The sequence below is a fragment of the Archocentrus centrarchus genome, unplaced genomic scaffold (assembly GCF_007364275.1).
Source record: "Archocentrus centrarchus isolate MPI-CPG fArcCen1 unplaced genomic scaffold, fArcCen1 scaffold_32_ctg1, whole genome shotgun sequence".
Classification (NCBI taxonomy): Eukaryota; Metazoa; Chordata; class Actinopteri; order Cichliformes; family Cichlidae; genus Archocentrus; species Archocentrus centrarchus.
In genome coordinates, this window is record NW_022060260.1 from 1,358,212 (window position 1) to 1,382,155 (window position 23,944).

Consider the following 23,944-nt stretch of genomic DNA (forward strand, 5'->3'; position numbering starts at 1 on the left):
TTTCTGATTGGATTTCGTCCCCGCCAAACATTTTCGTCTCGTTTTCATTTGTTGACAAAAGTGTCAGTTAATTTTATTATCGTTTTTATCATTTTAGGTAGTTTTTATTTAGTTATCGTCTCGTTATCGTCATGAAAAAAACGGTTCGTCGACGAAAAAAGGATTAAGATGACTGAATAAGATTTGGTTTCTATATGAAAGTAAACTGACAACAAGGCGTTATAAATGAGCCATATTCACGGCAACGACTCCTGCCACTGTCTCCGCCTCCCAAATACTCCCAAACACACTGTTCAGAGGGGGGGCGGGGGAGCGCAGTGACATGACGATATGTTGTGTATGTTGTGTATTTTTTTTACTCCGTAGTGTAATTTTTGGGTAGGACAGATGCGCCTGTCTCCAATATTGGGGGGGGGGGGGGGGGGGGGCATGCCCCCCCTGCCCCCCCCCCCGGTTCCTACGCCTATGCTCAAAACAAAATATTATTTATTAAAAAGTAGGTAAATTACTATATTTAGAGTTTTGGAAAAAAAGGCACCTCATTATTGCCTGTAAAATGAAATGACTAAAATTTACCATAAGATCCAGATAAATAAAAAAGCTCTTTTAAGTGTGTCCAGGCACATTTAGAGGGGTTTGCATCTGAACTCTTCATACTTCCATATTATTAAAAAAAAAAAACAACAAAAACTTCTGATTGTGCAGAGATAAACTCGTTGCTCTCATATAACATGTTATTGTTTCCTGTGATCATCATATCTATAATGAGAACTGCGCACAGCTCTCCATAACAACCATCAACAGAGAACATTAAGTGCAGGACTTGCACATCCCATCATTAAAAATAGTATCAATTTGAAAGGAAATTTGATATATCAAATGATAATATATTACTTAGGATACAGTATTAATTCTATATTACTTTACGGGAGGGTCTGGCCCTCACACTGTCAGCAGAGAAAAATTCTGGCCCTTGGACAGACGTAGTTGATGAGCCCCGATCTCCACCTGTGTCCATGCAGACACTGAGCTGATATATGCAGTCCTGTGAAATATACTCAACTTCGAGAATTCATCGTTTTGCTTTCAGCTTCAGGATGTTGGTTTTATTAAACGCTGAGCTCCACATCCTTCCGTTTGACAGCATCACAGTGCCACCTAGTGGCTCCCCGAGGTCAACCATCAGGCTGCTCAGAGTCATTAATGAGGACACGAATTAAAAGAGCTTTCAAAACCTTTATTGGAAAACACGTAGCAGCATTTCAAAAATATCATGTAGAGAAATTTTTGGGCCATTTGGGATAAAAATTTTATTAGTTAAATACAATCAACATTTAGCTTCTGAAGCCCAGTTGGTTCACCTGTCCATCAAGGTAGCCAAGCTACTGGTCCCCAAGCAGAACACGGCCACACTCAGCCCATTAAAACACACACACACACACACACACACACACACACACACACGCGCGCACACACACGCACACACACGCATGCACACACACACGCACGCACACACACCTTTATAGCAGCACATAGAGCCAAACACGACCCTAAGAATAGTTTTTGGGCACACGAGGCCACTAATAGAGTTAACCACACTCTCAGGTAGAGACTTTAAACATCCTCTCAGTTTGGCCTCTGCATAGAGAATAAAAACCACTAAAAGGCGTGGCTGGAATTAATGCGAGCTTTCAGGTGCACAGCTATTAAAAAGCATTAAAAAGTCTCCTGCTCATCAAACTGGAGCTTAAATGGGCTCCTGTGGCAGTGAAGTGTCTCCTCCCTGGGTTTCACTGCAGTCAGCACTGAGAAGCTCCCTGAAAGCAGAAAATACTGTTTCCCAAAAATGTTTCCCTCCCTCAGAATCAGTGTCAGCTCGTTTCTTGCAGCTGAAACAGAAAAATCGAACTCGCCGAGCTTTCATCCCATCATTTCAGCGCTCTGCTGCTGCGGGGATGGAGAACCCATGCTGGCTCTGATTTTAACCACCGCTGCCTCCCCCGGTCCAGCTCTTCGGTCTTCTCGCTGCTCAGGGGCGGAGTCAGAACCCCCGAGGGGACGGGGCAGCCGCCATGACGCTGCAGCTCCACTTCCTGGTAGGAGTAGGCCTTTTCCTGTAACACAGCAGGAACACTGCTGATCAGTCAGCACGGTGAAGGACAGGTGAAGAGAGAAAAACATTTTCATCCGTTTGGTCTGCTGAGTGTGTGTTTACTGAGTGATTCTCAGTAAACAGTAAACGTCTCAGGAAGGAGGAGTTTTAAAGTTCTGAATGTGTTTATTCCAGAGGTGATCCTCAGTTCTGTCTGTTTGCATTCAGGTTTGGTGATGACCTCCTGTCCTAACGTTTTGTTTTGGCTCTAACATCCATCCTTCTGTCAGAATTTAAAGGTGCTTTATCAATAAAGTTAGAAAACAACTGCAGTTTGCAGGTCAAACTCTGATTTTAGTTTGGAGATTTCATTCTTCTACCTACCAGCCACGTCATGTAGGGGGCGTGGGTCTGGATGTTGTGCATGTCGTCTGCAGGGATTCCCAGGAACGTTTTCATCGGCGAGCTGCCGACCTCTCGCAGCGCCATCGCGAACGGCACCATCCACCTCACGCACTCCTCCAACTCCGCCCTCTTCAGAGCTGCACAGACAGGAGGAGGAGGGACGAAGCGATGAGGCAGGAGTCACACCAGCAGGGACAGACGGGAAACACGAAAACGGATCTTACCCGACACATTTTCCACCAGCTCCAGGGAGGAGAAGTGAAAGAGCGCCGCAGCTGCAAGAACGCCGTTCGAGAACTCGAGGCAGCGCACGTCCAGCATGCACAGGTCCAACAACTGAAACCACACAGACCGTAATCAGAGCTCCTCAGGAGGAGGACAGAGCCACTACACTCAGACAGCAGAATAATGAGAGGAGCTCAGAAGCACCTCAGACTTCTGTGAGGGATGTTCATCCATCAGCAGAAAGAATAAATAAAGTGTTTATTTTGCAGCGCCTGATGGGCCCATCGGTCAGTAACACACAGAGCGAAGCAGACAGCGTACCTCTGCGATTTGTGTGAAGGTGGGCTGAGGGTATCTGGGGATGAGCAGCTGGGCCGTATCTTCCAGGTAGGCCACCTGCATGTACACATTGAGCCAGGAGACGGGAGTCTGCGGGCTGAGACTCCACTTCAGCTCCTGCATTAAAGAGAGGAGAAAAGTGCAACGTTAGAGAGAGCGACACCCCAAATGCAGCCACACGACCCCCCCCAGCACTTCTATTTAAATCTGTAGGCAACATTTCCCCGGCTCTGACTGAGGCACAGGTTGAGGTTTCTGTATCCAAGGATTCACCATCACAAACCATCTGCATGATGGTGACCCTCCAGCTCTGTTTTTATTTGGTTCCTTCTCAACACACAAGTTTGAAGATATTCAGTGACGGATCCATCAGAGCACGGTCAGCACTGACTGAGCAGACCACAGCAAAGCATCAGCAGAGACGAGCGGACGCCTGAGGGATGCGGGGAAACCGTCGGCAGAAGCGATGGAGAAGCTGCTGCTGGTCTGCTTCAGCCCTCAGTCTGAACGCGATGCCAACACGGTGCCGCGACCTCAGCCGGCTCCGAAGCACAGACACAAAGATGTGGGAGGCCCTGAAAGGAGACCGACCGCCCTGGAAATTCATCTTTCACTGTTTCCTCTTCTGGAAGTCAGGGAATTTTTTTTGATTGGAGGTCTCAAATCAGGTCTGCACTTAACCAGTTCAGACATTTTCACATTTTAGTCTCCAACATAAAATACTTCTCTGGGACCCGTAGAAGCATCAGAGAAGACGCTGAACAACAAGCAGCTAAATGAGCCGACAGAGCACCGTTATGGTGATCATGGGAACTCCTGAGTCAGTTTCAGGAACCAGGGCGCTGCCAGCAGTTTTTTGCTGTGGAGCATAAAAAGGCACAGACGCTGCAGATGTGCCTTCACCTGACAAACCAAAGGAGAACTGATGATGGGTCAGAGAGGTCGTTTCTCACAGATGAGAACACAGGTGTGCTGTGAAATTTGAACTCTTTGTTGCTCCTCTAATGACGTCACATGTGATGCTGCTGCCTGAGTTTGTGTACAGGTGAAGGTTAAGGCTGATGCATCATGTTCTTTACCTTCATGATGATGATTTCCATGGTGAGAATCTGGTCTTCTGTGCAGGCTTCATCTGTGACGTAGGCAAACTGGTGGACTTTAGGAGGATACATCTCCTGGGAGAGAAGCATTTGAAGCAACAGATAAAGAACAGTGCAGAACCACTAAGCTGAAGCACTGACTGAAGAGTCCCGGCCTCCTTACCTCAACTTTAGCAGCGATGAACAGGCAGGTGATGCCGATGAGCTGCAGCATGGATTTGAGGACGTTCTTCTGGGTGGCCATGAAGCGATCAAAGTAGTCCTGGGCGAGGTGGTACGTCTCCCTGTGCAGCTTGTAGACCTCGCTCACCTGCAAGACACACACAGAGCATCACTGCACTCACAGCTGGAGGCGAAGAGGACTCGACTCAGGGATCCTACGGCTGCGAGCTGTGTGGTTTTTTTTTTTCCCCCTAAATATGCAACACAAACGCCTCCTCATGAGGATCTGACCTCAGAGGGGTCGACAAGTCCATCTGGTCAGAAACGAGAGCAAACAAAGACGATTTCAGTGTCTGTTCCAGTGCGGTGATTCCCATCGTGCCATCATTGAAGAGAATTTTCACTGTGTTTTTGCTTCCTGTGTCAAGAAGACGACACATGTGACCTCAAAACATGTTAAATAAACTCGTATTTACACGTCTCATCGCACTCAGACACTTCAGTGGGCACGTCAGGGCAGCAACTTCCCCACAGACCCTCAGACATGCAGACCGGAGAAGCCGAGATCGAACACTTTACCACCTGAGACACGGCCGTTTGGTAAATTATTTAAAAATTTAAACTGCACTGGCTGACAAAGTGATTCATGAAATCCTGCCTCGCCTGGTTTCTGACACAGGATCTGCAGGATCCTGACTGTCTGCTGTCGTCTACAGTAAAACCTGCCAGTCTGAAGCTAAACGGTAACTTAATACTAAGATTACAGGAGCGGGTTTAGCCAACAAGCTCACCGACGTCTAACGTAAGGTCACAGAAAGGTCACGGTGACGCCAAATGAGTCGCTAAATCAGTAACAATAAAACAAATCTTAATTCAAACTTATTTTAAACACCTGTTTCATCATCGGCTAAAAAATCCAATCCTGACAACTTTTTCTTAAATGGAAAAATGCCGATCCATCAGCAGCTGCTAACGGAAAGCAGGAGATCCGAATGAAGCACAGTTCTGGTGGTGCAGTGCTCACTGAGAGTCGGTACGGCGTGTTTTAGGAGACTGATCTGTCCTACAGGTTAAGGTGACCCTTTTTATTCATGAGTCAAATATATGTCAGCTGTTATCAGCTGTTCAAAGAGCTGAAAGATAACAAAAATCAAGTACCCCACAGGTGCAGGTTTAAACTGATCATTTGTCTATAAAATATTATAAAATCTGCTCCCAGCCTAAGGAGATCTATTGGGAGAGCTGCTTTTTTCCCAGTTCACCCTCATATAGAACAAGATCATTAAATGCTGACGTATGACGTGACTGAACCAGCAAACATTTGGAGATTTTGGCGCTGAAGGAGAGAATGAGCACAGACCTCCATGAGCCAGTCTAGGAGGATGGCCCTCATCTTGGGCTCCAGATGTGGATGTTTCTCCATCATGCGGATGTCTCTGGTGTAGGTCTTATCCTTCTCCAGCATGTTGTTCCACACCACATCCTTACTGGCCCAGCTGACAGGCAGACACAGAATAAGTATTAGTAATAGTCTCCACAGGGATTCACGCAGCTGCACAGCTGCTCTGCTTACACTTCCTGATTCAAGTGTAATAATAGGTGCAGGTGGGGGACAAATTAAAGGAAAATTCAGGCGCCGCATCTGTGATTTAACCTGGAGGGCGGAGCAGCTTCCCATGATGGAGGACTGTGCTGTCTAACATCACTGAGTCACTCACCAGAGCGTGGGCAGCGGTGCGCAGTGCACCGGCGTCACGCATGTGCTGTTGACGCTGTAGTGCGGGAGGCCGGCGCTGATCAGGGAGACGGGGGGGCACTCCTCCCGCTCAGGTGTGGGGGTCCACCTGTGCGGACTCACGGGTTCAGCATCGGGACTCCAGCCCAGCTTCACAGGAAAACAGGAAGAGCTCGGTTAAGGTCACGGTCAAGACTGAAGGACCGAGTTTACAGAGCACAGAGGAAATCATCTCAGAAGGAAACGCCTGGAAGATCCCTCAGATTTGACTCACTGCTGATAATTAGACCCACCTCACACTCACACTGCTTCTTCTTTGTCATCTCTGCTACCTCCTCATCCAGGTCCTGTAAAAACTGAGGGACAAAGAGAGAAGATCACTTCACACAGCACAGTTTGATGTGAGGAACCTTTAATGTCTGTATTAAACAAATGTGTAGGACTGCTTTCTTCTATCTGATCAAAATCTGAACCCTCCTGTCTCAGAGTGATGCTGAAAACTGGTTCTTATTTAAAGGCTGGAACTCCTTATTTCAGCTATCAGGCCCCACTCTGTGGAACCAGCTGGAGTTCAGGAGACACTCTCTCTACTTTTAAAATTAGACTTGAAACTTTCTGGTTTGATAAAGCTAACAGTTGGGGCTGGATCAGGTCACCTCGTTATGGTGCTGTCCACCTGCTGAACATGGTGGCATGAACCATTTCCTGGTGGAAACTCTGAGAAGAAGAAACGGTCCCAATTCTTTCTTTGGGGATACGATGATGTGCTAGCTGTTGGACAGCTACAGAGCTAGGCTAATGCCAGCACAGGGAGGATGGAGGATGAGGGTGAAACTGCTCTCAGTAAAGCTGAGGGCCCCTGATGGGCGGAGACAAACGCCATCATGTGGCAGGAAGAAGATGCTGAAAACAGACCAAACTTCAGTCTGAGACAGGGGTCCTCACATCCAGGCCTCGAGGGCCCCTGTCCTGCAGGTTTTAGATGTGTCCCTGATCCAACACACCTGAGTCAAATGGCTGAATTACCTCCTCAGTATGCAGTCAGGTTCTCCAGAGTCCTGCTAATGACTTCTATATTTGACTCAGGTGTGTTGGATCAGGGACACATCTAAAACCTGCAGGACAGGGGCCCTCGAGGCCTGGAGTTGCCCACCCCTGGTCTAAGATGATCCATCTACAGCAGGAGGTTAGTCATTAACACGCTGCTGCTGGTTTGGGTGAAAGTCTTGACCCTCAGCTTCGTGTGAACACAGAGGGCCTCCTCTCTGGGGTGTGTGCGGACACCGTGAGCCCGTGGGCTGTAGTTACACTGTGGGCTTTTCAGGACTGAGCTTACAAACGTGTTTCCGATGAAGGGTGCTGATGAAACACTGGCGAACGACCGCGGATTCATAAAAACAGGCACGTTAAAAAGAAGAGCGCTCCTCCAGCGCAGGCCACACTCAGCAGGAAACAGGAGGACAGACTTCCCATGATGCACTGAGCTCGTGTGTGTGTGTGTGTGTGTGTGTGTGTCCTTGTGTGCTCTCCCCTGTGTTTGTGGTTTCTCAGATGGCTTTCCCTCCCTGAGTCTGGTTCTGTGTGAGGACACTTCCTGTTAATAGGGAGTCCCCCCCCCCAGTGTCGCTGTCAAATATTGTGTTACTGTACGAAGCTGGAGACAGCTGCTGCTGTGTAAATACACTGATGTGGAGGATGACCCCTGACCTGATGCTCTTTATAATAAAGGACATTAATAACAGCCCTGCAGCAGCAGCGTTATCGGCTGTGTGTGCGCCTGCAGTGATGGATGGTGGTGTGTGTTTGGCCCAGTTGGAGCCCTTCTGTCAGCCTTTCAGGACACTCACAATAGCGACATCTGCCTTCCTCTTCCTCGGTCGGACTGTGGTGTGTTTGGGGGCCTCAGGAGTAGCAGACTTCGCTTCTGTCTCTTCCCTAAAACAACCAGATTAAACAGCAGCTGTTAGTCGGTCCCTTCAGCCCGAAACATGCCAGATAAACCCGGGTTAACACGATTAACTGTTCACATAAAGTCCAGAGAGCGCAGGCTAGTTAGCCCGTTAGGCTAAAGCGCCTGAGCGCCTGTTTCTTCGGCTCCGGGGGGTCAAACTCACCTTTTTCCCCTCATTATACTCCGAGGGCTGAAGTGTCTGTGCGAGCAAACCTGACGACGAGAAACAAGTTTAAATGAGACTTACAGAGGTTTAAAAACTCAGATTTAAAGCAGTCCCAACCCCCACTCTGCGCCTCCCTCCTTCTGACAAAGCCCGACAGAGCTTGGCGCGGACAGCGGGGCGGCAGGCCGGGTTTAAAGTCCCCAAAAAGCCCCAAACAGCCACAGACAGCCGGCAAACCGCTCCGAGACCAACATCACACCGGGTTGGACCTGTCTGAGCTGCCTACGGGTCATCTCACAGAGGAACCGCGTTATTTCTGCGGACTTTGGGCAGCAGGCTGCGCATAATGGCCGCCTAATGTGCACACGGAGCGAACAAACAGCGAACAATCAGAAACTTCAAACCCGCAGAAAGTCCGGATTAAAGCCTGCAGCAGGCAAACCGCCTCTGCTTACACTTCCAGACCACTCCGAGGCTGGACTCACCTCAAGGTCCTCGCTTGAAGTTCACTCTCCTCCGGTCCAAACAAAGCTTTAAAGCTGCAGACCTGCCGCTCCAGGTGCTCCTCAGCAGCTTCCAGGTGTCCTTGCTGCTCCTGTCCTCTTCAGGTGCTCTCTCTGCCTCGCTGTCCCGGGTTTCTGCGTTTAGGCCGGGCTAACACCTCCGAGCTGGCGCCTTGCAGAGAACAGATGAACTCCACGTCAGGAGGCGTAGGTTTCACTTGGCGCTAAATCTCCACCCTCTGCGCGTCTTTACTCCCGCGCCTCAGCTCCTCTCAGCTCAGCTGCTCACCTGTGGAGGCCACGCGGCAGATATATCCGTGGAAATATGCTGAGATGGTCCTGGGAGTGAAGAAAAGGTGAGCTTTTAGTTTTGCCGGTAAAAATGGGGGCGTGGCTGGCGCGCTGACAGCTGAAGGGGCGGAGCTTCACAGGCAGGAAGTGCTCGGGCACCGCGTGGCCTGTGTGCCAGATGTAAACAAAGGCAGAAGTGCTGCGGAGAGACGCCAAAAAAACGCAAACCGTGCAGAGTAACCTGCAGAAGGTGAGTGTTCAGGGTCAGTGAACGCCGTGTTTAGCCTCCAGTGTCTGTCACCGGGGATCAGCCCGTTATTCAGCGGGAAAAGGAAGCGCGTCAGCCGGCAGAGCTCCCGCGGAGCCGCCGCTTCCCATATGTCCTCTGCGGGCTACCATATCCGCTCCTGTCCCCGTCCACAGCGACCCGAACGGTCCAGAATCACGTGCTGTCTCCTTTCCTCACCTGTGCTCAGCGTGCTGAGGTGGAGGAAGAATGGGAATCCGCATTTGATGTGGGGAAATCTGACTGTGTGACTGCTGGTCACGTGTTAAAACTTCCTCACCCCAGTTCTGACTGCAGGCTGAAGAAAACATGGCTCGTTAACTCAAAGGGAAAAGCAGCCCGTGAGGGAGTGATTATCCCATCAGTTCCTCTTTGAATCAGGCCCACTGTGGCTGACATTCAAAATCTACAACACAGCAATGGGCTGAACACTCAGCTCATTCTGATCATCTTAACAGAACGTGACATCTTTATTTAGAGAGTTTTATATGTAGACTCTTCAGGTTCAGGGTAACCGCAGGAATCCGATTTTACCAGCAGCAGTTTTCTTTCTTTTCACAGCAGCAGGCGCCTCAAGGCTGCTTCAGTGGAAATCACTCAGTTACTGAACACTTCCACGATGATCCGTGTGTCTCTCTGAGCTGTGGGACGGCATTGTCTCCACTCCATCATAAAGTATGCTCCAGTGTCTGCTGAAGGAGGTAATAAGGGAAGCACTGAAGCAGCTTTCCTTGTTATTTAGAGAGTTCAGCCAGCTCTGATTATAGGACGAGAAATGGAGTAGGGGTAATCCTGAATAAGAGTGTGAACAGGTGAAGAGAGGGTCAGACAGGATCATGAGTCTGAAGGGGGGATGCTGAATGTTTTCAGTGTGTATACCCTGCAGGTTGGATGTCAGTAAGCTGGATGAAGTGGTAGAGTATATCAGAGGAGTGGTGATTGTAGCAGACTTCAGTGGACATGTAGATGAAGGGAACAGAGGTGATGAGCGAGGTGGTGGTGGATTTTGTGAAAAGGATGGAAATGGCTGTGGTGAACACATTCTTTAAGAAGAGGGGGAACATAGGGTGGTATAAAAGAATGGAGGAAGGTATGGACTACATCTTATGCAGAAGGTGCAATCTGAAAGAGAGAAGACTTCAAGGTGGAGTCAGGGGAGGATGCAGCTCGGCAGCATCAGATGGTAGTCTGCAGGATGACTTTGGACATCAAGAAGAAGAAGCAGCTGAAGGCAGATGTGAGGATTGAATGGTGGAAGCTGAAGAAGGAAGAATGTTGCTCAGAGTTCAGGGAGGAGCTGAGACCGGCTCTGGGTGGTAGGGAAGAGTCACCAGATGATTGGGAAAGGACAGCTGAAGGGCTGAGGGAACCTGCCAAGAAGGTGTTTGGGGTGTCCTCTGGACAGAGGAAAGAGGACAAGGAGACTTAGTGATGGAACCAAAGAGGTGAAGAAGAGAGTGCAGGCAGGGTGGAATGGGTGGAGGCGAGTGTCAGGGGTGATCTGTGGCAGAAGGAGAAGGAGGTTTACAGGATGGTAGTGAGACGCAAAGACAGGAGGCCGAGCTGGAGGTGGCAGAGCTGAGGTGAGCAGGATGGACATACATCAGAGGGACAGCTCAGGCTGAGCAGTTTGGAAACAAAGTTAGAGAAGCAAGGACGACTTCAGTGGAGCTTCATGATGTAGTGAAGGAGGACGTGCAGAGGGTTATGTGGCAGAGGAGGATGCTGGGACAGGGCGAGATGTAGGCCGGTGATCTGCTGCGGTGACCCCTAAAGGGAGCAGCTGAGAGAAGAAGAAGCCAGCTGCAGGCTGAAGTTACCAACTCTGTAAGAAAAAAGGACTATTAGAGCCAGTGCCCCTCTGTCAGTGGGACCTCGCCACATGATGAGACAGTGTGCCACATTTTTCCTGGCTCTAGTTTACAGGAGGAACGATGCATTTGATTGAGTGACGTCTGTGAGTTTCCTGCAGTCACCACAAAGCTTCAAGGTTTTGGTGCAATATGATGAAAAGGATGGCAGGAAGCTTCCAATAACTGGGTGAAAGTGGTGGAAGGGGAGTTTTCTTCATGTTTTTGTGACTCTCAGTGGAAACCTGGAGCTCCTGTTGATGCATCAGCACTGAAACCAGGATGAATGGCAGACCAACAGCAGCAGAAGCAAAAGGTAGTAAGAGCTTTAATGGGGTAAAAAGGAGAATCCACTAAGCTTTAGTTTCTTTTCATGGTTCGTGTTTGGAGAGCATAAAAGTTTGGTCCTTTATATAAATGTGCGTCTGTGCGCTGGGGTCGGTCTGCTCGCCCGGATCTCCAACCAGGAAACCTTTTTTGGTCATAAACAAACTTGTTTGACAGCTGAATGTGTTTTATTTTAATCTAATCAGAATGAAATTGTGCGTGGTCTAAAAGTGCATTTTTTTTTTGTTTGGTTAACAGAAACAAGTTGACCTTTGGTCAGTCACATGACCTAACTCCTGAGAAAGACACAGCACACGTTTCGTTCTGTGGTGTGTGGCAGAAACGGGAGGATGAAGTTTCTGGAGCTGTTTGGACGTCTAAAATCTGTCGTTATAGGAATGATTCACGTTAAAGCGTTACCAGGTAAAGCCCGTCTGTGTCCTCCAGGTTCAGGTGTAAAATGTTGCAGATGTTAGTTCAGTATAAGAGCACAAATGTTTGCAAAGAATATGTAAAGTGTCAGAAACAGTTTGATGCATGAGGTAAAGTTGTTGTTGTCAGTGCTGTTGGATGTTCTTTATCTCCTCTGGAGGGAGCGTGGGTCATTCTGCTGCTGCGTCTGAATGAAGTTCACCTGCTTCACTGCGACCGTGCAACATATTTCATTAACAACATGCCATATTTTGTAGGGATGGTGGAAAAAATTGATACAGCATAGTATCGCGATATTTTGAATTGTGATATTGTATCGATAGAGGCACACCAAATATTGATGTTTTATTAAATAAATTAAAATTCTCTGGGAATACTTGAGGGCTCGTGTCATGCACCGCCATCCTGAGGTAACGAGCTGAGCAAACATTAAATCGGCTCAACCGTAAAAACAATCCAAACTGTTCACTTAGTTTGATAAAGCTGCCTCCTAATGGCTCAGTAGGACAGCAACCTCCAAAAAAACTATGGTGATTGTATTGAATTTATTCACAGTGTGTGTGTGTGTGTGTGTGTGTGTGTGTGTGTGTTAGGTAGGTGGAGAAAGTGCTTGTATGAATGTGTGTGAATGAGGCGTGCTGTATGAAGAGCTTTGAGTGCTCATGTAAAGCCCGTTTAGCCTTTATGAATGCAGACAGATTGGTGATGTCCTGCCATCAGTCTGAATGAGTCTTTGACTCGACTGTATTCTGGTTATACTCCTATAGGTGCTGAGCACAGATGTAATAATGTGACAGCAGATATGTGATTTTGGACAGTTTAACTCAGTTAATTGCTGTGATATCAGAAACAGATTGCCAGCTTGAACCCATTCAATCACAAACTGATATCAGACTGATAGAAGATTGATAGCAGACTGATATGGTAAATGGACTGGTTCTTATATAGCTGTTTCTACTCTAGCTGAGCACTCAAAGTGCTTATACAACACGTTTGCATTCACACATTCACACACACGCTCTTCCTTCTACAGCTAAGTGTTTTCTATCTGACATTCATACTCCGACAGTTGTATCGGAGACCAACTTGAGGCCCAAGGATACTTTAGCATGCAGACTGGAGCAGCTAGGAATTGAACTGCCAACTTTCTGATTAGTAGATGACCTGCTCTACCTCCTGAGCCACAGCCACCTTGAATATAGCAGACTGACTCTGTCCTACGCTGACATTTATGGCAGGACAGCATTGGTATGCTTGACAGTCTCATTTCTGCAGCAGTAAAATAAGTGAAGTGAGATCACTTTATCTTGGACAGAGTTTAACTTTGAGGACCAAAAAAGCTGATAAATCACAAATATGTTATTGCAGTACTCAGCGTAATGAAAACTGTTAAAAATAATAATAATATCATATTGTGAGTGAAGTATTGTGAGATTATGATATCATGGGGTGTCTGGTGATTCCCACCTTTATCATTCAGCTGCGCGTGCTGCGCTCAGCAAGAAATAATGAAAAACTGTAAAACTGTTACAGCTCACTTCAGTGTTTTTGCCTTCATTGATTTGTTATGAATTTATAAATTTCACAAACGTCTCTGTGAGCAGCAACAAACGGGCTCAAACCAAGATGTGCTGATCTGTGGATGCATCCCATAAATGAGAGCAAACAGAGCTAACTCACCTGGAGAGGCAGGTGGGAAAGCTGGAGTCAGTGACATTCTCTCTGTTTGTCCTTTACATGCTACAAGTCAAAGTTCAGATCACCTCACACACAAAATTAGACTTTGCCTCATATTTAGTTTGCCTGTGTGTGGTCAGCCTATCACAGGACCCTTATTTAACCAGGACAGCGTGACTCCAGGTTAAAGCTCCCTTTTACACAGTGTCCTGGCTGAGACAGACAGCAGTACAGTCAACACATGCAACACAGCAAAAATACACAAAATAAGTATGCCAGTGTATACTTTATACTTTAATGCCACTGAAGCACTGACGTTGATACATTTTACCCATCAGGAAAAGTCACTGTCTTGGGCCAAAAAACAGAGGTAGTAATATTCAGGAGCAGCCAGGCTGTTTAAAATCAGCTGAACTTCATTCAGCGAGAGGTTGAGTCGATTTTCAGCTGATTTCCAGAGGAAGGAGATTCAAATCAAAGCCCTGGTTTTAAATTCAGAGCTTTTGGAAAACAGTCTTGGGACCAAAGACAGTAACTTCCCACACTTTTCTGATGAGTGTATGTCAGTAAGTGAGATGGGAGCAGACCGAGAATAGCCTTATAAAATGGATGAAACAGTGTTTACGACAGGACAGCTCAGGGAGAGCTTTAAGGTTTGTGATGACTCTCAGTGCTCCACGATGAATCCAGTCTAATGATATTTCAATAAGGAGAGATCACTGGGAGAAATTGAACAAGATTTATTGATAATACAAACAGCTGTTTGGCGATTAGACTCTGATGGCCCAGCGAAGCTGAAGGGAACAGGGATTAGGCAGGACCCCCGGAGTCTAGATGGTGGTGGTGGTGGAGACTAAGATGGAGGCTTGTGTGGTGGAGGGGAGGGGGTTGCATGAATGAATCTGGAAGGGAGAGTGAGAGGTAAGCAGTGATATTTAAAGCACACCGAGCGGAGGCTGATTGGCTCAAGGAAAGCAGGCAGAAAGATGATTGGACTGGAAGCAGTGAGGTCATCATTGAGTTTGACAGTGTGGGAAAGTGGAGGCGATGACAGAGAAATGCAAAACACCAGGGAAAGAGAGCGGCTGAGTGATTTCAGAGCTTCCTAACTTACACCTAAGCTTCAAAATAACCTGATGCTAACAGTACTCAGTTTCACTCGATTAAAAATGCTGAGTATTTGTACTCAGATACTGACTCAGAGTCCGGGACTGTAGTGATTCAGTGTTTTGTTATTTTTCAGTACCAGTAGGAAGAAAGTACAGCCTCTGTCATTTCTCAGGTTATCAGGACATAATAGAAACGATCGAGTCCTTAAAATGATTTAAATACAGCCTCAGTTTCCACCATCTGTTTAACAAAACCTGAGCTAAAAAGCAGAAGCAGTGTGTGAAAGCTGAGTCCACCCCGATTCACCTTCCTCACAGTGTAGCTTCAGGTCAGTGAGGTTTGCAGCATTCGTTCATGCACAGCTCTCTGAAGGCCCCCCCACAGCATTCAGTCAGGCTGAGGTCTGGACTCTGAGCTGCAGCACCTTCATTCTTTTCTCCTTCAGCCATTCTGTTGGAGATTTGCTGCTGTGTTTGGATCATCGTCCTGTTGATGACCCAGTTTGGTCCCAGCTTCAGCTGTGGGACAGACGGCCTCACATGTGACTCTGAATACTTTGGTCCACTCAGTGACTGCAAGGAGCCCAGATCTTCAGCCCTCCTCCACCGTGCTGACAGCTGCTCTGAGGTGTTTGTGCTGATGTGCTGCGTTTGGTTTCCTCCTAACGTGCTGCTGTGCATGATGGACAAACATCTGCACTTTGGTCTGTTTGTTGCAGAGGACTCAGAAGTTTTGTGGTTTGTTCAGGTGCAGCTTCACAAACCCGAGTACTGCTGCCATGTTCTTTTAGAGAAGAGTCTTTCTCCTGCAGCCCTTCCAAACAGCCATACTTGTTCAGACTTTTTCTGATTGTACTGTCATGAACTTTGACCTTTAGACAGATACTTTATTGATCCCGAAGGAAATTAGAGCATCCAGCAGATTAATACGCACAATAAATAGATTACAATCAATGGAGGTATAAATTATAAAAACTATACTAAGCTGTACAGAGGATTAGTGCTCTGAAAACAAAACAAAACAAAGGATACAAGGATATGGATGAGTCCAGTAGTGCAATATCCAAAAGTGCAGTAATAATGATGATTGTATGTTATCGTTAAAGAGTCTGATGCTCTTGGAACAAATGATTTCTTGAGTCTGTTGAGCTGTTGTGTGGGAGCAGCCTTCCACTGAACACTCTCCTCTGGTTCATTATACTGGTGTGTAATGGGTGACTGTCATTGTCCATGATAGAGAGCAGTTTGTCCTTCTCTCTGCCACTGTAGTCAGAGAGTCCAGCTCCACTCCGACCTCTGACCCCGCCTGCGTGACCAACTTATCTAGCCTCAGCACGTCTCTCTTCCTGATGCTGCCTCCCCAGCACTCCACCGCATGTCGATTGGTAGAACATCTGCAGTTGTTTAACATGCTAACTGTGGCCTGTAGACTCTGAGATGGAGCTATTGGGTTTTCTGCAGTTCCTCTGAGCCTTGCATGCTCTGAGCTTGGGATGAATCCCACTCCTGGGGAGATTGTCAGCTGTCTTGAGTGTTTTCCACCTGTGAATGATCTTTCTCACTGTGGAATGATGGACTGCAGATTGTTTGGCCTTCCAGCTCTTCCCAGACTGATGGGAGATAACAGTTGGTTCTCCAAGATCATTGCTGATATTTCCTCTTTGACGCTGTGTTAACGCACACCTGAATGCTCCAGACCTGCAGACTGCATTCATTAGCAGCACCTGGCTTCTACGTACCCTCTGAATAGCAATAGTACTTAATATTTTCAGACACTGCTTCTGGATTTTTTGGTTTAGCTTTTGTTAAATAATTACACGTGTAATATGTTGTTGTTCATCTGAGGTTATAATTACCTGATTTTAAAGACCTGCTGAGGACCAGATGATTTTTGTTGTGTCCTGAGATGTAAAATTGACAGTGTGAACTCGTGACTGTAAACCACAGTACTGTATTAATAGCTGCTTACAGCTGACAGAGAGCCTGAGCAGCAGTAGGTGCAGAGCAGTATATCACTATGTCATCAGCAAAGAATGAAAGTTGCACGTGTAATCATGTACATAAAGAATAATTTAACACTCGTGGAGTGCCTGGATAACATGCAGTTAACATCCAGTTCTCCTAAAAGCAATGGCTGAGCAACTGTAAAGTGATGAAGTATTAATACATGAGGTACTGATAAATCTGCTTTTAGTGCTGGGATTATAGCAGCATGAGAAGATGCACTTTTTGCCCCTCAGTCTAAAAAGGCTGATGAGGTGATGTCGTCACGCCGCCGGGCGTGAACGCGATAACTCGAGAACGATGTGACCTCGGATGCATCTACTAAAAATCTCAGGCAGATTAGTTCTTACCATAATAATACAGATCTCAATTCAATTTTATTTATATTTATGTATATATTTATATATATATTTATTTATATAGCACCAAATCACAACAAACAGTCGCGCTTTATGTTGTAGGTAAGACCCTACAGACAGATCGCAGTGACAGTATTCTCAGTGGTTTATATGATTTTAGCATTTCTCATTCCTGGTTCATACTCAGCCATTTGCTTTTGAATTGATGTGGTGAATAAAGGCACTGATGCTCAGATGCACCCATTAAGATCTACTGAGACCTGTAATTATGGTTTCATGTGCTTCAGGGGATTCGTGCCACCTAAAGGAGTTTTTTTTTATTAAACTCTTTATCCAGTTAAAGGTGTTGCTGATTTAAAAAACCTCATTTTTAAGATGGCAGCAGATGTAAAAATTACAAACTCAGATACAGCTTGGACAGAAAGTTTTGATTTAAATGATAAATAATGATCCATATTAATGCCTACATACTTGAATGTTGAGGTTGCTCTGTGCGTTTGGAGCTCTCATTGGTGCTGCTATTTCAGACTTTATGTAACAAGCTCCTCCTCTTCCTCAGGTAGCCCCCTAGGCTGTTTGAAAATGTCTGAAATCAGTGAGGCGGCGTGCCGGGAGGCAGCGATCTACAGAGATGCGGGGGTTGTACGTTTGTGCACATTGTTTAAATTCCTCACACCTCTGTGGTCTGCACAGGCTTGGGCCTAACCATCACCTCTAAACCCGTCTTTCAGGATGGAGTGATCGTTGAAAACATGCACGACGTGCCTTACTCTCTGAGCGTGGGCCCTGAGGTGTGCGCCTGCATGACCGCAGTCTGCACCGCCGTGAGGAGCGTCTGTCCCTCCCTGCCGGTCGGAGTGCAGATACTGACTGCAGCCAACCAGCAGGCTCTGGCTGTGGCTCTGGCCTCAGGTTCAGTCATTCATTCAGTTCATGTTGATGTGTTTGAAAAGATGCAGGAAACCTGCTGCTGAAGCTTTCAGAGCACGAGTGAGTTTGGTCAGCCACGTGTAGCGGTCAGCACTGTGACGTCGCTGTGTGCTTACAGGTCTGGATTTCATCAGGGCCGAAGGTTTCGTCTTTTCTCACGTGGCGGACGAAGGCCTCCTGAACGCCTGCGCCGGGGACTTGCTGAGGTACCGCAAACAGATTGGAGCTGAGCATGTGCAGATCTTCACCGACATCAAGAAGAAGCACAGGTGAGGTCACCAGCTGTACCGTTAGTAAAGAAGGAGCAACCCAGTGATGCAGGCAGATCTGACTCACTTCCTGGTTCATGTAGAGTTAAAATGCTGACATCTCCCAGCTGTTTACTTCAGCTAATGAACACAGAGAGGCTCAAAAGGACTCTGGCAGGCTCAGCGGGCAGCTTTGAATCCAGCAGGAGAGCATCAGCAGAACCAGGAGAGGCTCATAAACCAGAGAAGCTGCTCTGTGGAAACCTCTAATGTAAGGACGGAGGTGCGGACAAAGCTGCTCTCACTTGAGTGAAAGTGATGAAGGTGAAGCTGGTGATGATCCGCTGTGCTGCTGCTCAGTGGGGCAGAGGAAGTCTGTTACGGGGGCACAGGTGCAGCGCAGCGTCTAACCGCGCACACGTGACCGGATCGTATGTTTTGAGGTTTCTTTTTTTACTGCACACATGCTTCAGAAGGCCGCCGTTTCTTCAAAATCATTTAACCTTTAACCTTTGATTAAACAGGAGCCCATCAGCGAGTCCTTCTGTTAAGAACAAGTTCTTTGGCTGCCTGGGATAGACACTATATTCTTATGATTTTCTTCTGCCTTGAATTTGGTTCTTTTTTTCCTTCTCATGTACATTATTAATTTATGTACTTTGAAATGTTCCTGTATTATAAATACGGATTGCCACAAATGGAGTGAACTTTGAACAAATAAAGCACGTGTCTGTGGAGGTGCAGTCATCAGAGGCTTCTTCACTTCCATAAACTGATGGAGAGTCCCAGGTATTTCACCCCTGGGGGAGTGGTCCTGTAATCACGAGTCCTTGAAGGTCACATGAGCCAAATGGTGTATTCAGATAGTTGAAGAAAAATAAAAACCTCCCAGCTCCTTTCCCTAGCCACCTTTCTTTGACCTTGATGGAAAACCTCATGAGGTGAAGGAGAAAGGAGACTCGGGCAAGGAGAAGCACACCGACTGTCTGCCTAACATCATGCTGAATGAATGCCGTTCTAGAGCATCCACTTCAGCTGGAAGCAGCAAAGTCTGGTAGCTCTGATCTTTACTCCAACTTTATTTTTGTTGTATGTTTATCTTTTTGTTGTTTTTGTCAAGTACTGATGTGAGGAGAAGAGTCTACTCGAGCTTTTTGCATTGAAATGGAGCAAATGTGGAAGATCCCGCCCTATTCCACCTGGAGATAAAGAGGTGTCTTTGTGGTTGCTGTGCTGGTGCAAAGGTGAAGGCTTGGAAGTGGAGGAGATATAAGCTTTCTGCCAACAGGCATCATGGGAAATGTCCACTCTCTGCTCAATGACAGTGATGAGCTGGAGATATGAGTATGAGACCACATTACGTACCAGGGGCATTCAGTCATATCATGAAATTACTTGTGTACATCCCAGAAAAGGCAACAGCTGAAGTTCCATGTGAAGTTCTCAGTGAAACTGTAGCTAGGATACAGACTAAACATCCAGAGATACTCTTCGTAATTTCAGGAGACTTCAGTTTGTGTTTCTCTCCTCCCACCTGACTGGATTCACAGGTAGTTGACTGTCCTAGCAGAGAAAATAAAAGCCGTGATCTGCTGTACGCCAGTGTCAAAGAAGCTTCCAGAGCTGCTGACCTACCACCACAGAAGCCATCCTGAACAGCGCTGATCGCCCACTGTGTACATCTTTATGGAACAAAACACACGAGTGCTGGAAGTCTCCTCTCTACAGGAAATCATTCATACCCACAGCCATCGGGCTTTTCAGCTCTCGTGCAAATAACACGTGAGCTACATCAGACTTGAATTTCCCTCTGGCATCAATCGAGTTATCCTTATTCTTTTATTGAAACGACAGTGTCCAGGAGATGGAATACAAAATATGCATCTTACTTCACCCCAGCACGTTCTTACCCTGCTTTATGCAGGTCAAATAAACGAGAACCACCAATGGAAATGATCACGTCATTATAAAGGTTGGAATTTTCAGGAAGGAGGATCACACACAGTCAGCCTGGATGTGCCGAGCCGACGTAACTCTGCTGCTCGATAACGCAGGTTTCACAGAAGCAGGAGAACTGAAGTGAGCTCTCTTCTCAGCAGCGAACAGCTTTTGTTTTCCTTCTTTCTGATATCAGATCTGTCAGAAACCAAGTGTCTATCAAAATGCAGCTATCAGTGAGACTGTGCTGGTGTGTTAGATTATGTCTGAATGGTACAATATGTGACAGCTGAAAAACCCCACAGTGATGCACCCATTTACCCACAGTAATTAATTTCATTTTATTTATATAGCACCAAATCACAACAACAGTCAGCTTTATATTGTAGATAAAGACCCTATAATGATGCAGAGAAAACCAACAATCAGACGACCCCCTATGAGCAGCACTTGGTGACAGTGGGAAGGAAAAACTCCCTTTTAACAGGAAGAACCCCCCAGCAGCCTAGGCCTTTTGCAGCATAACTGAGGGAGGGTTCAGGGTCACCTGATCCAGCCCTAACTATAAGCTTGATCATAAAGGAAAGTTTTAAGCCTAATCTTAAAAATAGAGAGGGTGTCTGTCTCCTGAATCCAAGCTGGGAGCTGGTTCCACAGAAGAGGCGCCTGAAAGCTGAAGGCTCTGCCTCCCACAGACAGGGACGACTCAGGATCTGACAGTAAATCATGCTGATGGTGCAGGTCAGCTGCTCCACACACAGTTCAGTTTGTAATGACTAGAAAATCCTGAGCTCCACCTGAGTCTCAGTCCTCGGGACCTCACACAGTCCCAGCAGTCTGATCCCCTTTCAGCCTCCTCTCATTGATCTGAACTGCTTCGCTGATTTCAGAGAGAAACGTGAGTCAGAGCTCCTCCTGCTCTGCATCACTTTGGTTCGTACATTACTCGCTCCATCATCATGTCTGCTGGTTCTGGAGCTGAACTGTATTGGCTGTGTCTTTGTGTGTAAGTTAGTGCACTGTTGCAGCAGCACAATAATCTGCCCCATAGGCAATAAAATGGAACGCAGCTGATTTCTTCTATGTTCCTGCTGCAGAGATGATCCAGTGTGACTCCTTTCCTCCTCCTTTCTCAGGATTTCTGTGACTGCAGTAAAATTCCCTCCATCCATCACTTATCCCAGCTAATCCAAAGGAAACATGAATCCACGATAATCCTAAAGGCTGCAATCCAACAACAGACATTACTAATGCAACGTGAATAACAGAGAGCCTCAAACACACTCTGATCAGCTAATATAGCTCATAATCTGAACGTCGAGCGTTCCTGGTCCTGGTGCAGAGGGACAGGAAGCAGATGTTCTTCCAGCAGTGTGACGTTCAGAGTCCAGCTGTGAGTTTGTGTTGCTGAAAGTTTAAAAAAAGTCTGCAAGGTATGGCATCGAATGGAAAACATGGAAAATCAAGACCCAGTTACTCAGAAACATCCACACAGATTGCTGCGAGCAGTTTCATACGAGAACCGTTTCCTGTCATCTGAATCACGTCCGTGGTCACATCGAGCAGCTCCTCACACGGACTCACCAAAACTTTCACAAAGCTCAGAGGACGTTTTTTATTTCTAGTGGAAACCATTTGTCTTCTCCTGTGTAACAGTTTGACTCAGTATGCTTGTGTGTGTGTGTGTGTGTGTGTGTGTGTGTGTGTGTGTGTGTGTGTGTGTACAGCTCTCACGCCCTGACGTCAGACGTGAGCGTTGCAGAGACGGCGCGTGCCGCTGAGTTCTTCCTCTCAGACGGCGTCATCATCACAGGAGCAGCTACAGGACTGCAGGCCGACCCAGAGGAGCTGCGAGGTACCGACACACACACACACACACAGCCAGGAAACGGGCTGCCATCAGCCTGACAGTCATCATTCAATAATCAATACAGGCAGCCGCGCTGCAGGTTTCAGCACTAATCTGAGTATAAAGCTCCTTGACAGAACTGTTGAGATTAATGGTACTATATATAAAAACATGCAATGTTTTCAGCTATAAAATGTAAAGGAAGAATTGAGGTTTAAGTGAATAAAGCATTTTTATTTCAAAATGAAAGTTTAAATGTCACAGTACAGTTACTATCTCAGGTCAGGAGACCCCCGTTAGAGCCTGGCTGCAGAACGTCTCAGTGCTGAACTCAGCAGGCAAAGTTCACGACACCAAACGAGTGGGTCCCCCTTTCTCACATCTCTGATCGCACACCCTCAGCTCCCCAACCCCCCTTACTCCCTCCCACCGAAGACACGAGCAGAGACGGCGACAGGCACCAAAGTAAGACGTCCTTCCTCTGTGGCCTCATTCTAAAGTGATCTCAGTTAAATATGATGATTGATACGCATAATAAACTGCTGCTGTATTTTACAGTCTCTGGATCAGGTGACCTTGAACCGCTCCTTATCCCGTTTCTCATCTCTTGTTAAAGAAAAATGGAAAAAGGTTTTTCCTCTGGAGTTTTTTTCCACCAGCGCAGCCCCCTAACGTTTCCTCCTTCAGCAGCTCTGGTTTGGCTTCCTAGAAGCTTCATCTCTCAGAAAAACAACCTCGGAGGAGGCGTCCCCCTCTCTGCAAACTGAAACAGCTGCAGGGGAGCGCAATTGAAGGGATGTACCTGCATGGACTAAAGAGAGGAAACCGTGAAGAGCTGATCGAGGTGTTTGGTCCTGGAGGTCTGAGAGGCTGCAGTGAAACTGAAACATCAGTGGATTTAGTTGCTGTGCTGTGTGGATGGACATTTGCTTCATATTTCACTTTATTCTAAGAAAAGTATTTCAGCTTTACTCAGCAGACCAAAGTTTTAATCTGTGTTTCTGGCACGAGTTTGCCTCCTTACAGAGAAATAATAACTCCACCTCCCCCAGTTTGTCATATTCAGTTGCTTTTGCCCCGTGTGTCCAGCAGAGGTCCCCCTCTCCTCAGCGTCTGTGACTGCCTTCAGTCTGAGCTGGATCATTTTTACTCACTCGTTAAAGGAAAGTGTTTGTTCAGCAGCTCAGGTTAAAGTCTTCATAACTGATGCATGTCCACAGCTGAGGTTCAGGACAGTGAGACAGGAAATGGGGAAAGATACAGGGGAAGACATGCGGGCAAATTGGCGACAGGCCAGGACTCGAACCCGCGCTGCCCGCGCCACAATGCAGCATATATATGTGGTCGCCAGCTTCACCACTAAGCCACCCGGGCGCCCCGTCATGACTGCTTTTCTAATATATGGGGAATTAGCATGGTGGTGATGGCAGAGCCAGAAGTGCTGATGGTGTACGCACATGGAGGCTCAAAGCACTTCGGACATCAAATCATGTTTGAAATCAGGAAAAAAAATGAAAGAAATCACTGAAATATTAAACAGACAAATAATCATCCAAGAAAATATGAAGAATGTAAAAATGCTAAAACTCTGCAGAAGACATGGAGAAAGATGGAGAACGAGACAAACATGGAAATTCTAGAAAGAGAAGAAGTGTGAGTCTGCTGTTTCATACTGAGGCTCATCAGGGAAACAAAGACTTCAGACACGATTACAAAACGTCACTTCGTCTCCCCAGCTGCACACAGAGCTCGAGGGATCTTCGGGAATGGTGACACTATTTTCTGGAGATGTGATTGGTCAGTATGTGCTGACTTCATACCTGCTGATCTCTGATCTGGAACCCAAGCTGCTCCGGAGCAGGCTCGGTTAGCTGCAGTGTAGACGTGAACCACCTCGTAGTACAGAAAACCCGGGGTTACCCTGAGGTTACCCGGATGAGATGAACTCCTGCCTTTTGGAGGTCAG

General features: G+C 46.9%; 2 protein-coding genes across 3 annotated transcripts; one reads left to right on the forward strand and one right to left on the reverse strand.

The window, feature by feature from the left end:
• Positions 1–1,318: 1,318 nt before the first annotated feature.
• On the reverse strand, positions 1,319–9,042 carry ccne1 (cyclin E1). The gene is given in 13 exon segments (XM_030724188.1): positions 1,319–2,003; positions 2,006–2,114; positions 2,477–2,634; positions 2,722–2,833; positions 3,044–3,178; positions 4,141–4,236; positions 4,325–4,471; positions 5,684–5,819; positions 6,042–6,208; positions 6,352–6,414; positions 7,906–7,993; positions 8,173–8,222; positions 8,661–9,042. Coding segments are annotated over 12 exon segments (1,308 nt in total). The 5' UTR covers positions 8,187–8,222; positions 8,661–9,042; the 3' UTR covers positions 1,319–1,920.
• On the forward strand, positions 8,800–22,613 carry LOC115776473 (uncharacterized protein F13E9.13, mitochondrial). Of its 2 annotated transcripts, none has more exons than XM_030724191.1 (7): positions 8,800–9,034; positions 11,691–11,855; positions 17,573–17,655; positions 17,745–17,925; positions 18,062–18,212; positions 21,857–21,984; positions 22,260–22,613. In XM_030724191.1, the coding sequence occupies exons 2-7, from the start codon at positions 11,783–11,785 to the stop codon at positions 22,364–22,366; spliced, it is 723 nt and encodes a 240-aa protein (XP_030580051.1). In that variant the 5' UTR covers positions 8,800–9,034; positions 11,691–11,782; the 3' UTR covers positions 22,367–22,613. The 2 variants fall into 2 exon arrangements, with proteins under 2 accessions (XP_030580051.1, XP_030580050.1); XM_030724190.1 differs by having other exon boundaries at positions 8,801–9,219.
• Positions 22,614–23,944: the final 1,331 nt, after the last annotated feature.